Source organism: Euprymna scolopes, chromosome 13 (assembly GCF_053919585.1).
Source record: "Euprymna scolopes isolate OS-2025 chromosome 13, ASM5391958v1, whole genome shotgun sequence".
Lineage (NCBI taxonomy): Eukaryota > Metazoa > Mollusca > Cephalopoda > Sepiida > Sepiolidae > Euprymna > Euprymna scolopes.
The window spans coordinates 114403865-114421441 of record NC_136494.1 but is presented as its reverse complement, the minus strand read 5'-3'; the positions used below and the strand labels follow the sequence as shown (position 1 = coordinate 114421441).

Sequence of the window (17577 nt, the reverse complement as noted above, 5' to 3'; positions counted from 1 at the left end):
CAAGGTCAAATAAAATAGACAATTGATAATCACAATAAATCAAATAAACCAAATGTAATAATATAATGATAGCAAATATAAACACTTGTTATAATTATAACTTTATATATATATCTATATATGTATATATATATGTATATATATATATATATATATATATATATATATATATATATATATATATATACTAGCAATCGGTGCCCGGCGTTGCCCAGGTGTTTTGAAGTGTATGCTGAGGAAAAAAAAAGGTCAATTTTTTTAAACTTTGACCCCTATTATGACCTCTTAACATTTATTGTTTAGGGATCAAGTAAAGTTAATAAGTTAGATCCATGTCCAAGGAATCTATATATAAAATATCACGTGTTCAGACCTTAAATTGTAGGAGAAGTTTGGTAGAGTTCTCAAAGGTCTAATTGTTGAATATTGACCACTTAATCGCCAAATTTCTGTCGAAAACCTATCACATCGATTTTCCCAAATCTCAGTACCCTGTATATCAAATTTCGAATCTGTAGGCTTAAAATTGACAGAGTTTTAGCGTAGGGAAATGCACACAGACGCACAGACACACACAGACACACACATACACTATCACTTATACATATATATATATATAAACATAAACATCATATATATAAGGATAATAGTACGCCATATATATAACAAAAGACCATTATTTACTGAAGTGAAAGGAAAACTCGGGGGAACTTTACCCAGAAATAAATCTATATTTTTTCGTGTGTAATGATAGTCTGGTACTTATACAGTTTTGTGACGACATTAAAAAATGGAAATTTTGAAAAAAAATTTTTATTGTACGTAACTGTTATAGACTGAAGTTCTCCGAAAAAAAATTTCACTTCATTTGATCAAGTAGTTTTTTTTTTTTACAGCGAAAAACAATGATTTATCACGGCTACGTCAACGTGGCCATTTTGGAAATGTTATTGCAGGCCCAGGAATTCCCCAAGGGCAAGTAACTGCCGTACATAGCAGAATACCTCCATTTTAGGCCAATCTAGCCCTTTTTCCCCCACCAGAATGAGATTTTTTTTTTTTTTTTTTGCAAAGACAGATGCCATTTTTGGGCTGTTTGTTTTTTTTTTTTTCAATTTGTAACAGAAGTAAATAAACGAAGTTTCGAAGTTATCCATGCGTGTCCAACTGAGCATGTTTCGAAAATAATCTTGTATAAAAATTCTTCAATTCTTTGCATTCTTCAATTTCTTTGCATATTAAATAGTATTCTTATTTAAAAAAAAAAAACGCAAAAAAATTGCAGATTTAAAAAAAAAAAAAAGAAAAAAAAACGTAAAAAAATTGCAGATGTGTTGTGCGCATCTCAATATGGCGAGAAAAAAAAGGCTAGATTGAGAAATTTGGCCTAAAATGGAGGTATTCTGCTAGGTACATTTCCAAAATGGCCACGTTGACGTCGTCGTGATAAATAATTGTTTTTGGCTGTAAGAAGAAAACTACTTGATCAAATGTAGTGAAATTTTTTTTCGGAGAACTTCAGTCTATAACAGTTACGTACAATAAATTTCTTTTTCAATATTTCCATTTTTTAATGTCGTCACTAAACTGTATAAGTATCGATAGTCTTATCAACACCCCTTTTTTCTATTTATTTATAAAGAAAATACAACTTTATACAAATTCCCTATTAGTTTTTTTTTTCGGTTCTCTTATACGATGATCATCTTTATTTAACTATTACGTGTAATTATATTCATACAGATAATCTATATGAATTATATTTGCGTAATATTTGCGTAGAAATGAAGAAAATCAAATTTACTGTGTATTTATCGTGTTGCCATAACAACGTGACGTAGCCAAGGACGGTAGTGGACGTGAGTGTGTGTGCGTGTGTGCGCGTGTTTTAGTGCTGTATTGTTTCGTATCTTATCAACTTCTTCGAATCTATGTGTACAGTAATACAAACCCGTTTTTCGAGCTGAACAAATGTGTTACATTGAATAAAAACACGAAAAATATATCCAGTTTGGTAGAAAAGTAACTTATCTTGCCTTTGATAACATTTATTTGTTATATACAAACCCGAAGTGAAAAGACCACGAGGGAACGCGCGTTTTACATAAAAATAAGTATTTTTAAATTTTATCTTTCTAGCTTTAAAAAAAGTTTAAAAATTTTATCAGCCGGCATAATTTATTTTTAAATATTGAAAAATTTCAGGAAAATTAATTTTTGCTAGATTTTCAAAACATTGTTTTCGTGTTGTGTACGTGTCTGCGGCTAGCAGAATGGCGGCCGTGGATGTTGTAGGTTGGATTGTAAGATTGTGTAAGATTCGTATTTTTTTAATTTGTAAATAAACAAGTTAGAAAAAAATTAAACCCTTCCAAGATGGACAATAAATAAAGCCATAATATTTTATGGTAAAATTAAGAGCCTACGAACCATAGTTTTTTAGGAGATGTGATTATTGGATTAACCAATCAGAAATCGTCTGTGGCACACACATCTCTGTTTTTATAGATATATAGATAGAAGATAGATAGAAGATATAGATAGAAGATATATATATATATATATATATATATATATATATATATATATATATATACACTATACTATATTATACTATGATAATTAAATACCTACAGACACTAGTTTTTCATTCTTTCGGGAATCATCAGTGCAGGGTGTCATGATTAACGCCAGTCGAGAGATTCGAACCTTATATATATATATATATATATATATATATATATATATATATATATACACATCTATCTATCTATCTATCTATCTATATATATATATATATATATATATATATATATATATATATATATATATATATATATATATATATATATATACCAACAAAAGTACCCGTCGTTGACTGGATTCAAAATCAGCCTACAGAAAATGGACTCTGATTTATGAAAGTATGATAGGTTATGAAAAGGAAGAGTTGTAAAGAGATAGCTTCGAATTTGGGGGTATCAAAACCAAAGCAAAATATGATGAAAGTAAAAATAAAATAGAAAACCCCCATAATTTATTATACCATACCTGTTCACACTGAAACACTTATCACATTATTCTGTAGATCTATATTAAAAAACCTTGTTAAACTTTGTTACATATTTCCATTCTATGGAAGTCAGGTACGAACGAACACTCCATAATTTTATTATACCATATTTCTTCAAACTGAAAATAATTATCAAAGTATACTTACGCCGATAGATATTAAAATTTGTACCTATTTCCATTCTATGGAGGCCAGGCGCAAACGCAGACCCCACGATTTTATTATACTATTCCTATTTAAGTTAAAATATACTTATCAAAGTATTCTTATGCACATCTATATCAAAAACTCTTGTAAACGTTTTTTTTAATATCCAAATTTTTTATTTCCATACTTTGTGGACCAGGTGCGAATGCAGACCCCACGATTTAAATGAACCACCTTTCTGCCAGATCAAACATATCCGTTCCTCTGTCTCGATACATCTTCTATCATTATATGTAATCAGTTTTTTTAAATAGTCAACCATATAGGAGCCTATTCGTGACCACACACACACACACACACACACACACACACACACACACACACACGCGCGCACGAACACACACACACACGTACACAAAGAGACATTCAGCTTTATATTATAAAATTAAGAATTGATTAGAGAATGATATATTATGATATATTTTACATAATGTAGTATTAAATTTAAAACTGGCACCCATGAGTTGTATTTTGTTATTATATATATATTATTATATATAAATCATAAATTAAATTTAATATTCAATTAATATATAGAATTCAAGTCATGGAACGTGAAATATTCTAACAATTGGCTTAATTACGATATTTGGACATGTTAAATATTAATCGTAAATAAAATGTTTTTGTTATAAATTAAATAAAAAAGTAAATAGGAAACTGAGAATATTAGAAGTTTTGCAATGGCAATTTTTAATAATCATTATATTATAAAGGATAAGTAAAATTAAATTCTCAACTTTTGATTGATACATTCATTTAATTTGTTGAAATAAGAAAGCATTATATGATTGGTACGTTGAGGCAAAAAATAAACCAAAATAGATATAAAAACATTAGCTATAATCAGAATTATCTATGGAATAAATTTGAATTTAAAATATGGTAGTATAATTTTTTAAAGTAGTATAATTTTTTAAAGTAGTATAATTTTTTTAATTAATTAGGTGTTAATAATTTTATTTTGGAATTATAGGTTGAAATATATTAAACTATCAAATTAACATACGGAATTGAGGGTGTAGAGCTTGAAATATTCTAACTGTTAGTCTAATTGAAATATTTTAACATGTTAAATATTAGTTTATATTAAACTTTCAAATGTTTAATAAACAAAAAAATGTTAATGTGAGAGCAGGGAAATATACAATATTATGTTATTTTTTAATTTATTTATTTAGAAAAGAATCACTAATTATCAGGGCCCAGAGGCCACTCGTGGATAAGGGTTAAAGAGTGTACAGTTATCAAAGGGGAAATATAATAATCGTTGTCAAGAACTTGTTTACGTTGGACTTGAAGATGACCATATTGTAGTCAGCTGGAAAGCAGGGAAACGGAAAAGAGTTTCACAGGTGTTCAGTTCTCAGAAAGAAGCTTTATTTATGGAATCTACGTTTAGATTTAGGTACAGATAAAATGTTTGGGAAATTATTGATAGTGTTTACAGCTAGACGATGGCTTCTCGTGAATGTTTGGCTAGGGAGGACCATAGATGAAGCTCAGACGAGCACTTTCCATAAAAATAACGATAAAGCAGAGACAGGCTCGCAAGGACTCTTCTGCGAGAAAGTGGTTACAGGGAAGAGAAAAGAGCATTCCAAACTAGGCTACGAAGTGTATTTTGAACTCTGATTCCAGTAACTTACTCACGACGCACAGGAGACTCATTACTCTGTACTGAGAGGGAGATGACCGATCACCTAAATTTTTAAATACAGGGAATACTGATGAGATTAAACAGGGTGTTGTGAAGCATTTCTCCTTAAGACAACGCTTAAACAGCTTTGTAAGTATGGGAGCTAGTTCTGGTTGAAGCTTTTTCAGCACTATAGATGAAATACCGTCAGGGCCAGTTGCTTTACTGGAATCAAGGTTTTTGATTAGCTTAACAACATCATGCACAGATATGTATGTCGCATAGCGTGCTTTCTGATATAGCAGGAAATACGGGGAGGGGGCGGCTTTGGTCGCATAGGTTAGAATTAGCTGCAAAGTTCTTGGCGAAGAGTTTGGTTTTGTCTGATGCTGAAAAGATTACCTCAAGGTCATTGACAGTTGGGATAGACCACCCGCTTCTGTTCAGGATCCTGTTTGCTATTTGCTCAAACTGGTGGGAACCAAGCCGCTGCTCATCCACTTTGTACTTGACGTACTGAGCATACAACTCTCTCGCGTTCTTCATTACTCTTCATTTTTTTCTAGCAGTCTTGAAAGCGGTTTTAGTCTCTATACATCTGTTACGTTGGAAACAATGGAAAGAGTGATTTCTGTGCGCAATGGCAACAGCACATTCCGGAGGGAACCACGGCTGGCTGTTAGGCTTTTACTAGAATTTTTACGAAGGTATGAAACGGCATATACCTACAATTAACCTTTCCGTCAGGTATGATACTATAGAGGACACATCTTTCTTAAACATGGAACGCAGAGGTAGATCTGATATAAATGTACGGAAGCTATCCCAGTCAGCCATAGAGTATCGATATACTGTACAATAGAGAGGTACATCTAAGGACTTATTACATTTCATTTTTATTTTAACTGATACAACAGACTGGTCAGAGGATCCCAATGGAGACAGGACGGAAGATGAACATAGCTCAGGGCAAGTTGTGAGGAAAAGATCTAGGATACTTGCATTAATAATGACCGTCAGTATCGGGCACATGAGTGGGTTCGCGAACAATCTGAGTGAGGTCATAAGCAATGGCAAAATCGTGGCAGAACCTCCCCTCATTATCTGTCTTGTTTGAGAGGATTAACCATTCCACATTGTGGACATAAAAGTCTCCACAGACGTGAATGTTAGCCGAAGGATGAGCCGATCGGATGTGGTCAATTTTCTCAGATATGTTGTTAAAGATAGTAACTTCGCTATTGTGGGGGCGATAGAGAGCAAATATAAACGCAGTCATGTGAGCAAGTGCAACCCAGAAACGCATATAGGGTAATTTAGGATCTTGTCCCTACCACATAGGAAGCAATTTTAAATGTAGGCACATATTATATGCCCATGGCTATCTTGAGGGTCGGATTTGAATGTTAAGTTAGAGTATCCATTAATTCCAAACCCTTCTAGGCAAATATTCGGTCCAATACCAGTTTCGCTTAAGAATATTAGGTCTGGTTTAGTATTCTGTTACTGGGTTTTAATCTCTGAAAGGTTAGAACGTCGACCCTTGATGTTGGAGAAGGGGACATGGCAGTGGTGGTCTACGTTGGCAGTTGAAGGTCTGGGTTTAATCGCGGGTTTTTTTCTGGAAACCTTTCATGATAGAGTTTTGGGATTTGTGGAACAGGTCGATAGACTTCCTTAGAGCAGGCACAAAAGGGAAAGTAAAAGAGAAAAAGAAACGAAGAAATATATTTTTTGTAGCACATGATGAGGTAAAGACGTTACAATTACCCAATAATATGGTAGCAAAAATCCCCACCAGAAGCTACTGCATGGTCCAGAATCCATTCAACAAATGGCATTAAAGCAGCCCCAATACTTTGCACCTGCTAATAAGACCGCCTCTTTGGTGGTTAATCCAAGGTTCTGGTCCCTGACTATCAGGCGAATAACGCCAGTCCAGATAAAACGTTTACCTTCAGCCCCCTTACTAGTGACGTGGCCACAAGGATAGACTAAAAAAGACAGAAAATTTCCGACATCTTTGGCGGCTGTTCACACGAAATACTGTCAACCTAGAATACAGCTTTTTCTTCTCCCTTTGTCAGAAAAATCACTTATTAAAAAATGAGGACTTAGAGACAATTAAGGAGAAGCAAGAGTAACGGTCGCTGCCGATAATGCATCCACAATGCATTTTCTACTCTCATTTAAAAATAATTAGAATTATATTAAGTATTGTACTTAATATATGTTCAATTGAAGCGTTTAAGGGAAAGTATGGAGATAGATTCCCCTCTCATTAGCGGAAAATAACTAGAATTGACGGACCTATTTATGCTATATTTAAAATCAACTTGCTAGAAATAATGTGTACATGCATAGACAAGAAAAGCTGTTACTAAATAAAACAATCAAATAAAATATAAATTAAATACTGCAATAAATATAAATAATATTAACATTTTCCTATAATAAAACAAAAAATACATATCACAATTAAACACGTTATCTGCTAACAGCTTCCGTTTTCAATGGAAAATATTCTGGTTAGACCACAATAGTTGTTGAAGAGGTACGAATGCTGCTCTAACTAGGTTGATACGGTTGATGATTTCTTCTATCGCTTGATCGAACAATGGCTACTCAAGTCAGGAATGAGAGAGGTGATGATTTCTTCTTTCGCTTGACCGGTGACGCCAACGTATTTTAAGCTTTCGACCTTTTCTACAGCTTCACCATATAAAAACAACATTAACAATTCTAAAATAATAAAAGCAAAATAAGAATTCAATCAACAAATATTATTTTAAATACTCATTTAATTAATTAAAATAATAAACTATTATATTATTATTGTGTTATAGTGTACTTTTAAATACAAATACAAGTGGAAATATTATTTATTCAAGAGAAAAAAATTGTACTAAACAATTTAACTAGTTTGAAAAATAATTATTAATACTTGATTGAAGAACATTTGCATATAACAATTACAGATGAAAAAAATAAATAAAAAACAAAAAAATAAAAAGTTTAATTTTTGAAATAAAACTTTCAAAATAATTAAAATAAATAGATAAATAAATTTTTTAAATAAATAAGTAGTTATTAAATAAATAAAATTAAATATTAAGACGATAAGTTATATATATATATATATATATATATATATATATATATATATATATATATATATATATATATTAGAACAAATTAATATAAAAATAAAATTTTCTTATGAAGGGATATAAATCAAAATAAAGAAAAACTTATATTAAATTGAACAAAATAAACCAATTAGTTAATGAATATATAGTAGATATAAGTAAAATATATGTCGATAATACTCACAATTAAATAATATTAATACAAAAGAATGGCTTAAAATATATCAAATACGTTATTATTACTTTTGAGTAATAATAAAAATATAAAATATAAACTAAATTAAATATGGGATCTTATTTTGAATATATTAGGATACAATGAAACAAATACAAATTGAGATATATTTAAATTCAATAAATTAGAGTAGATGAAATATAATAATAGTTACTTGTACTTGAAGCAGCATTTACCCGGTATGAGTTGAACCTGCTCCAATGGTTTTAACTGCATCTCGCGTCAAAGCCATCCACCGCCCGTCGATCAGCAGTAGAATCGACGGCATAATCCAGCCATACACGGTTCCAGCGACGGACACCAAAAAAACGCGAGCATCGGGCACGATATCCGTATCTGCTATGATTGTTGAGAGCCAAGTTGGCCACCTTGGCGTTTCTTCCAACCAGTGGGTGTATTGAACGCCACCAATTGACGGACAAACTCGTCCTTTGGCCATCGCAACACGTGACCGAACCAACAGAGTCTCCTTTTCGGCAGAGTTTCTATCCAGGCTACGGATGTTACAACTAGCGCGTATGGTCGAGTTAAGGATCCGGTCGAAGAGGTGAACGCGCAGGATATGGCGGAGGTAGTAGTGATCGAAGACTTCAAGTTTGTGAAGATCCTGTCTGCGCAGTGGCCAGGTTTCACATCCACAGAGAAGAATTGTTCTGACCATGGGCTCATAGATCTGCACCTTCGTGGAACGTCTCATCTCCTGGCTAGACCACAGTCGTTTTTGAAGACGGACGAAAGCTGGTCCAGCCAGGTTGATACGGGTGATGATTTCTTCTTTCGCTTTACCGGTGACGCCAAGGTATTTGAATCTTCCGACCTCTTCTACAACTTCACCATCGAGGGTTATAGCCACTCGGTCAGGTGGGGGGGAAGTTACCAGAGAGAGTTTCGTCTTAGAAGCGATCATTCTCATTTCAACCATTTTAGCCATACGACTGACCTCGTCGAGTGCGTGCTGGACCTCTGCGTAGGATTCGACAAGGATCGCAACGTTGGTAAAGTCGAGATCGGTGATGGAACAGTCGTGGTCTACTCTGACAATAGCGAAGCTAGCTAAATTCTTCTCTAGGATCCAGTCGATGATGTAGTTGAACAGGATGGGGGAGAGCACACATCTTTGACAGAAGACTGTTTGCGCGAGTAAGGAATCGTATTCTTCCCCGTTGCACTTCACTCTAGTTCGGGTGTGCGCGTAGTACGCTTTGATGAGGTCAAGAAGCTTGGCCAGGAAGACATGGTGGCGCATTATGTCCCAGAGGCTTCTGCGATCCACCGAGTCGAAAGCTGTGGTGAAATCAATGAAACAGATGACGGTAGATTGCTGATAGGCCCACCGCTGTTCTAAAATTCGTCCGAGGGAAAAATTTGATCCATACATCTTCTACTGCTTGATTTGGTAGGATTCGGCAGTTTCGGAAATTCTAGATACGACGCAGAAGATAATTGAGCAGATTTTAGAGGCAACATCAATCAAACTAAAGCCTCTATAATCGGCAATCGCGACAATCGCCTTTTTTGTAGAAGGGGAGGAGTATTACGTCGACCCAGTCCGGAGGAAGTGTTTCAGAGCGCCACACTGTGTCCAGAGTTGGGTGTAGGTAACTGTCCATAACGTCGGGACAGCTCTTATAGAGTTCTGCCGGAAGTGCGTCCTCTCCTACAGCTTTGTTATTTTTTAGTTTTTTGTTGACATCTCGTATCTCTTCTTCCGCTAGGAGATCGCAGTTGGCATCATACTCGGTGAGGTTTGTTAGAGAGGAAGAGGGACGTTGAGTGGGAGGATTTCGGTTCAGTAAGGTTTGTTCCGTGCGTCTGCCATTTAGAAATAGGGGTTCCATTCGAATCCAGCAGCATTTCACTTAGACTGCTGTTTCCTTTGGTTGTCACTTTAAGAGTTTGGTAGAATTTTCGGGAATCTCATACTGAGGCTGCTTGCTCCATCTCTCCAGCAATGTTTCGGCAGTAGGTATTGAGATCGGTATTCGCAGAACGGTTAGTCTCGCGACGCAATCGATGGAAGTCGTTGTTGTTGTGCTCCAAGCAGCGGGCTTGTTTGTTTTGATTGGCAAGTTCTATAGTGCGGCTAAAGATCCAGTCCTTCGCTCCCTGTCTGGTTTTACCAGGGTCTGTGAAGTGAGTTCGTAAACGCTGGTTTTAAATGACTGTCAGGAGTCTTCCGCGGAGTATCCATAGGTTGGAGTGCTTAGAGATCGACAAAGCGATTTGATAACTGGAGCTGGAACTCGGCTTTGGTTTGCTGGCATCCGAGTCGCGAGATCTCGAATTTAGATGGTGGGTTGGAATTCATGCAAAGGCGTAGCTTTGATCTAACCATGCCATGGTCAGAGCAATGTTTATAGCATGTTTCGGCTTCCCGGAATGCGTGACAGTCCAGAACATATGAGGACCAGCTGGATTTGACGAGATTTTTGTCAATTTGTTCCCTAGTGACACCGTCATTTGAGTACCAAATCACTAGGTGCTGCCGGAAGTGCTGGAATCTGATGCTAGACACAGTTAGCTGGTTTTCAGAAGCAAAGTCAATCAACCATTCTCCGTTAGAGCAGACGTCACCATTGGCGAATGGGTGAGCAATTTGTCTTGTGTTTGGATTTCCTGGACCGGTGCGAGCATTGAAGACAGCTGAAACCACCACGAAGTCTTTTGCTGGGATACCATCTATAACAGCCTGCAGGCTATCGTAAAAGATGCCCTCCGTGACATCGTCGATATCAAGAGTGGGGGCATACACAGAAACCACAGTGATGATGAACAGAGTGCCCCGCAGATGAACACGAGCGAGACGTGTAGTGATTGGCTTTCAGGCAAGGAGAGCGTTGTTCGCCTGACCTCTTACGGTCAGTGCTATACCATGGCGCCCGGATTCATTCGTGGGACCACTGTAATAGAGATGATAGGCATAGTTCGATAGAGGTCCTTTGATAGTCTTGTGGCCTTGATCTGCAAGTCTGACCTCCGAAAGGCAGCAACATCGACTTTGTAATGATGAAGGGCGTGGGCAGTAAGCGATTAAGTCTCTTCAAGTTTCAACGTGCGCACGTTCTAGCAGGTAACATGATGGATCATCTTTCGTCAAAGTAGTTCAGCCCAGCTAATTTGATACCCGCGGCGCTGGGACCGCGAGTGCGTCGGTTCCTATGGACGACATAGTTGTGATTGAGTTTCGCTGATTTGGTGTATCGATTGGAGTTACGTGAAAATTGGAAATTCTCAAGCGGTCCCCAGCCGCATATATACCTTATTGAAGGAGGTTTGCCTCCAGTTTGTCGCAGATGCGCAGACGCAGAAACAAACGATCGGTAAGACGCCAGTTGCTGGAGTAGACGCTACCCCGAATATCATCAGAGTCCCGTTAATCGAGCTGCCTTCCAGATACCGCTGGATATCAAGCCAATCCGCCTTGGGAGGCTCTATCAGGAACCGAAGTTCCCGACGGCACTAATCGTTTCATCACCCTACCATGGTGATGAGGGGTTGGAAAAGGGTAGAATTATGGAGGGATAACTAATTTGTCGTTGATTTGAATATTATAATTTAAGATTATTGATAAATGAAATTCATAAATATATATTAATTCAAATTGAAATGTTTTAAATGTTAATATTATTTAAATAATAATATAATCATCTTATTATACAAACTAGATTAATAAATAATATGTAACAAAAATAAAACTAGATAAATATATTATTTATCAATATAATAAAACTCGTTTAATATAACTAGTTTTGATAAAGGGAAATATCTCTCTTAAATATAAACGTGAATTGTTGATATTTAACTGTTTTTAAACAAATTACGAAAAAATATTCCCAAGAGAAATTATATATTAAAATTAAGTAAAATAAATAAAAAATAATTAAATGGCAATAAAAGAATTATAATTTATGTAAAAAAATTAATTAAAATATTAATAAAGATGAATTATATGTAGATATATAATCTAGATAAAATTAACAAAAAATACATATATTTTGTTGTTAGTTACGTATAAAATTAAATAAGTATATGGACATATGATATATATATATATATATATATATATATATATATATATATATATATATATATATATATATATGAAATGAATAGTTCCCAATGTCTCTTTAAGAATTTCTAGACTGTCTTCTAAGGAATCTATATTTAACAAAAATTAGAAATATTATGAAGCCCTTAAAAACTCAGGATACAAATTACAAATCAAATTACTAAATAAAAATGATAGAAACAAAAACTGCATTGAAAATAAACCTACTAAAAGCATAATAACCTATAATATCGCCATGTCATCCCGAATACGAAGGACAAAAAATGACTAAAATGAAAGACAAAACAAAATGGAACCGCAAGTATAAGCCACTAACACAAATAAACAACAATCCAAAGTCCGCAAGTGTAAAAACAGACATAGGGAGACCCTATGGTTCAACCCTCCATATTCCAAAAATCTTGAGACAAACTTAGCCAGACAATTCTTTAAAATATTTGAAAAAACTTTCAAACCCCTCATAGATACAGTAAAATCTTTAATAAGAACACGATCAAAGTGTCTTACTGAACTATGTCAAACCTTCATCAAAAAATAATTAGTTCTAGCAATAAAAAATTAATAAGATACAAAATACAAATACAGAAACTATAGCAGGTTGTAACTGTAGAAGAAAAAATAGATGCCCTCTACAAGGAACATGCAAAATAAAAAATGTAGTTTATAGCTGCACAGTATCACAGACCCCAAATTTAAATGAGGTTAATGACAACCATAGCTCGACCACACGATTAAATAACTAGAACCACTTTAACCAATCTACCAATCAAATACAGACCAACCCATTACATACCAATGCAACCCCTAATCTAACTAACAATAAATGCATTAAACAAAACGCAATCTACTTCGGTTCCACATCTTGACGTATTAAATATAGGATTTCAACCCACAAGCACTCTTTTAGAAATCCCTCCATGGAGAACCAAACCACTCTATCTAAACATATTTGGCGACTCAATAATAAGAATATTTCCTTCAATTTGATATGGGAAATGATAGAATCATATAAAGGATATACGCCGGAGCACAGATTCTGTGCACGTTGTAGATATGAGGCCCTTAAGATTTTAAAATATGATATCAAAAACAAAACCACCCTCCTAAATTCAAGGGATGAGCTTTTATCTTCATGCATTCATAAACGTTGGTTTAAATTTAACACATATAAACCACCATGTCATTAAAAATGTTTCTTATCAATAATCTATCTTAGAATTTATAATTTATAACTTAATATCTTTATTGATAAAAATTGTATTATTATTATTATTATTATTATTATTATTATTATTATTATTATTATTAGTTTATCTGATATATTTACCATTATTGTATATCTTATTTAAATATCTATTTAAATTTAACCTTTACTATTTGTATTAATTTCAATAAATAAATAAATAAATGATTAAAATGTTATTAACTTTCAATAAGATCCCTTTATATTGTGTAAAACAGAATAAAGGCTAATTATCTCCTTTGGATCATTTTACTAGGTCAATACGATTATCTCCCCTTATTTTTAAAAAAATCTTTACTTAATTTAAATTAGGCCTTATTAACATATTCTAATCGCTAAAAATATTCCATTGGCGTTCACTTTGAAGATTCAACATTTCGAGCATTTATAAGCTACATTCAACATCCAAATTCAGATTTATAATTTTATTCTAATTTTTATTCTCAACCCATATTACTTTGCTTATCAACATCAATAAGAAACTATTTTCCTTTGTATTTTAATATTTTCCAGATACATCTGCCTAACTTAAAAATGCTAGGTTTATTTATGGTGTTTTTTTTTTAAAAATCACCCAATATTTTCGCTGATGAGGAGACTTTGTTTTTTAAAAAAACTATATGTCAAAATTATTGTTCATGCCTTAATGACTATCGCAATACAAACATCGTTTCCGAAACGATCGTACAAATTATTGGCTTTGTTGTGTTCCTTCTTATGAAACAGATTTTGAATTTTGAATTTTAATTTTAATTTTAAATTATCAATAACCTTAATATATATATATATATATATATATATATATATATATATAAACACACACACAAACACACACACATACACACACACATATATATATATATTCGTCTGTTCAAGGGGTTTATTCATACGAGTGTTTTCAAATGTGAAGTATATCCCTCCAAGTTCCAGTTAGTGTCGGATATTTAGGATAGAAATATGGATCGTTTTATCACATTCTGATTTAGTTATTCCACCCGTAAATTATTTATAGGCTGTTTTTAATTGTTGTATATTATAGTTCAGTTTTAAGATAATGTTAGTCTACCAGAACACACAGGAAACTATTAAAATGGTCAATTATTATGATTGTTAAAAGTATATTGTGTGATAGCAATATTTTAACGATGTGAACAGTTATGTTAAGTTGAAATATCTACATTTAATAGTTGACAGAAATGTTAATTTCATGTCAAGTTGACAAATAGAATTTAAGCTAACCATAATATAAGCAAATATCAAGAATCTCTTGACGAGAGAACACTGTAACGATAAAGCAGACCCTTCATGTGTCGGGGTATCCAATTAACCAGAACGAAATTTGGTCATCACCGGATAGCCAATATAATAAATCCACAGTCCGTCAACTACTGCGAAGGAGTATCTGACAAATATCGACCGCTACCTTAATTACAGCTTATTAGGGAAATGAAAATAAAGGTAGAAACAAAAGAAAAATACTGAAATAATCTGTATATACCGTTCCCACTGAACTATAACAAAACCTGGGAACACTATTTTCATCTTCTTTTATTAGGAAAGTAAGAAATAAAGGCAGTAGAAATAAGTTTAAATTCATTTATGCTGTATTTTCAACCATCCATTCAGAAACTATCAAGCAGGCTGCGATGGAATTTGTAGCACAAATAGTGAGCGCAATGGAAAACGTGTAGCATAAGCAATGCCGGACCAAGGCAGATAACCCTCCTAGTCTAATTTAATTGTTTGAAATTTAATTTGAAGTTTAATTTAATTGTTTGAAATTCAAGTCTAGTTAAAATAAATGTTAATATAAATATAAGTTAGAAAGATAATGTTTAAAGAAATAGTATAAGCAAAATGGGTTTTAGAACGATTACAATTAATAACAAAAATTAAAAAATATTTCTGATCTTTAGCAATCTGACATAGTCTGGTGTAGAGGTCATTTAAGATGACCTGAATCTGAGAATGAGACGTGGAAATTGAGTTAGCTTTTGGATCTGGCAAGAGAAGTTAGTTTCTCCGAACGACCAGGAGGCAGGTCGAATCCAACAGACTGGAAATGTGAATAAGAACAGCGCTTGCTACTTCGAGAAGATAGGAACTCCCGGAATAAAGAAATGCAAATATTATTTTATCGACGATTTCGGTGTTGGCCTTTTTCATCGGAGAAGTTGAAGATCTTTATTCCAGGTCCGATGGTCTAAACAGGTGAACCAAGGACCGACTGAACCTATCGAACGAGAAGGTATTGTTTCCTTCAATGTTTTACAATCTGTATATGTATTGTGAACAGCCACTTACACGTTGACATAACCAATAGACGATCAATATATAAATATATATATAGTTAGGTATAATGGCTTTCTTCAGTCTTAACAGACTATGGATACCCACTGTAAGGCTGCCTGCGCGTGAACTCTTCAGTGGAAAGAGTTGCGCAATCTTCAACCACACCTCTCCTGAGTCGGCATTGCTGAATTCCAGTGGCAAGTGGAGGTTCAGGACGACAGGAAACAATGCCGAGATAAGCGGAAATTATGTACAGCGCCTAGAATTTCCAAATGGTCACCCATCTGGTACTAGCTAGGTTCAACGTTGCTTAACTTCGGTGATCTGACGAGAACCGGTGTGCCAACATGATTATGCCGTATATAGTTATGTATATACGTATAGGTATATACATATACACTTATGTATATACGCATACGTATATACATATACAGTTATGTATACAGGCACAAACACAAATATATCTACCGATATTTCAAACCTCCAGCTATATCACAAATGTTTCATTTAAATTTTATGAGAGAAAATTTTCCATTAAAATAAAAATACCCTGAAAAGTAATTCATTATTGTTAAATGTAGCTTTATCCTCTATCCCATCCTTGGTAACGTCGATTATCCTTGCTAATATATTAGGTGGTGATTTTTTTTGTTTTGTAATAGCGTTATATATTGTTTCTTACGGTTCTTACGGCTTTACTTTGCATGTTCCCGCACACACATTTTGTCTAGACAGTAAAATATATTAGAAAATGTTTAACGCTGTAAAAGTTTCCCGTTTGAATAATGTTTTATTTGAAAGTCATGCATGTTAATCGGATTTGGTTTTAGCGAAGAAAAGCGGCATGCCAATTTTATGAGCCATTATTCATGTTTGTATTTTTGTATTAATTAAACGCAGGGGCGGATATCCCTAAGATACGTCGATCCAATCTGCGAATTAAACGATTAAAAATGCTATTTAAAACTAAAGCGTGATGGATAGACAAACATAGGGAGCTTTTTATTAAAATTATTGGTCGCATCTAAAATCAAATATGTCTACTGAGTCTGCATTCCTGTAACAATTATAAGCAATTATTCTCAAGAAGTGATTGCCACGACTAATACTAATACGCTACATGGAAGCTCTTGATTCAATATCATCGACTTAACAGTCACAGGCAACATGAATTGGAACAATTACATAGGAGATATTGCAAAGATTGCTGCAAATAATGTAAGCAATCTCTTCTGTGCTAGAAAATTACATACATTTGACAGTATCCTATACATTGGCAAAATCACTTTGTAGAGACATAGGATACTATCAGGTAGTGTGAGTATTTTTTCTAGCAAGGTAGAGAGACCCCACTTTCTTTGCAGCAGCCTTGCCAACGTTTTCAATGTATTTTTTCTACTTCATGTTGCTCACGATAGGCTTTCATGTAGCGTATTATTAGTAAGAGTAGTCAGTGGCTGAAAATGTTTCTTGTAATTGTTAAAGGAAAGAAACTTGATCTTGGAAGCATTGAATGTTACCATTTACGTCTCCATTCCACTACAGACTAAGAGTCATTCTCAATGGTTTCACCTATTGTTTTAGATATGCGTTCATTTCCTTTCCCTCGTGCCATGTCATCAACAAATATACCCATCTGAGACATTTTTATCATGAAAGTCATTTATGAA

The 17577-nt window shown here is 34.0% G+C and overlaps 2 protein-coding genes and 1 pseudogene across 2 annotated transcripts in view; all 3 read right to left on the bottom strand.

The window, feature by feature from the left end:
- Positions 1-8475: 8475 nt before the first annotated feature.
- Positions 8476-9681, bottom strand: LOC145292319 (uncharacterized). Its single transcript, XM_080138647.1, has one exon. It carries the CDS (start codon positions 9679-9681, stop codon positions 8476-8478), a length of 1206 nt encoding a protein of 401 aa, XP_079994773.1.
- Positions 9682-10506: 825 nt separating this feature from the next.
- Positions 10507-17577, bottom strand: part of LOC145292318 (uncharacterized) — a 73579-nt gene continuing 66508 nt past the window's right edge. Inside the window, exon 2 of the mRNA XM_080138645.1 lies at positions 10507-10999. Within this exon, the coding sequence (XP_079994771.1) occupies positions 10507-10999 (493 nt within the window). The remainder of the gene's footprint in view (positions 11000-17577) is intronic.
- On the bottom strand, positions 16155-16271 carry LOC145292556 (5S ribosomal RNA; annotated as a pseudogene).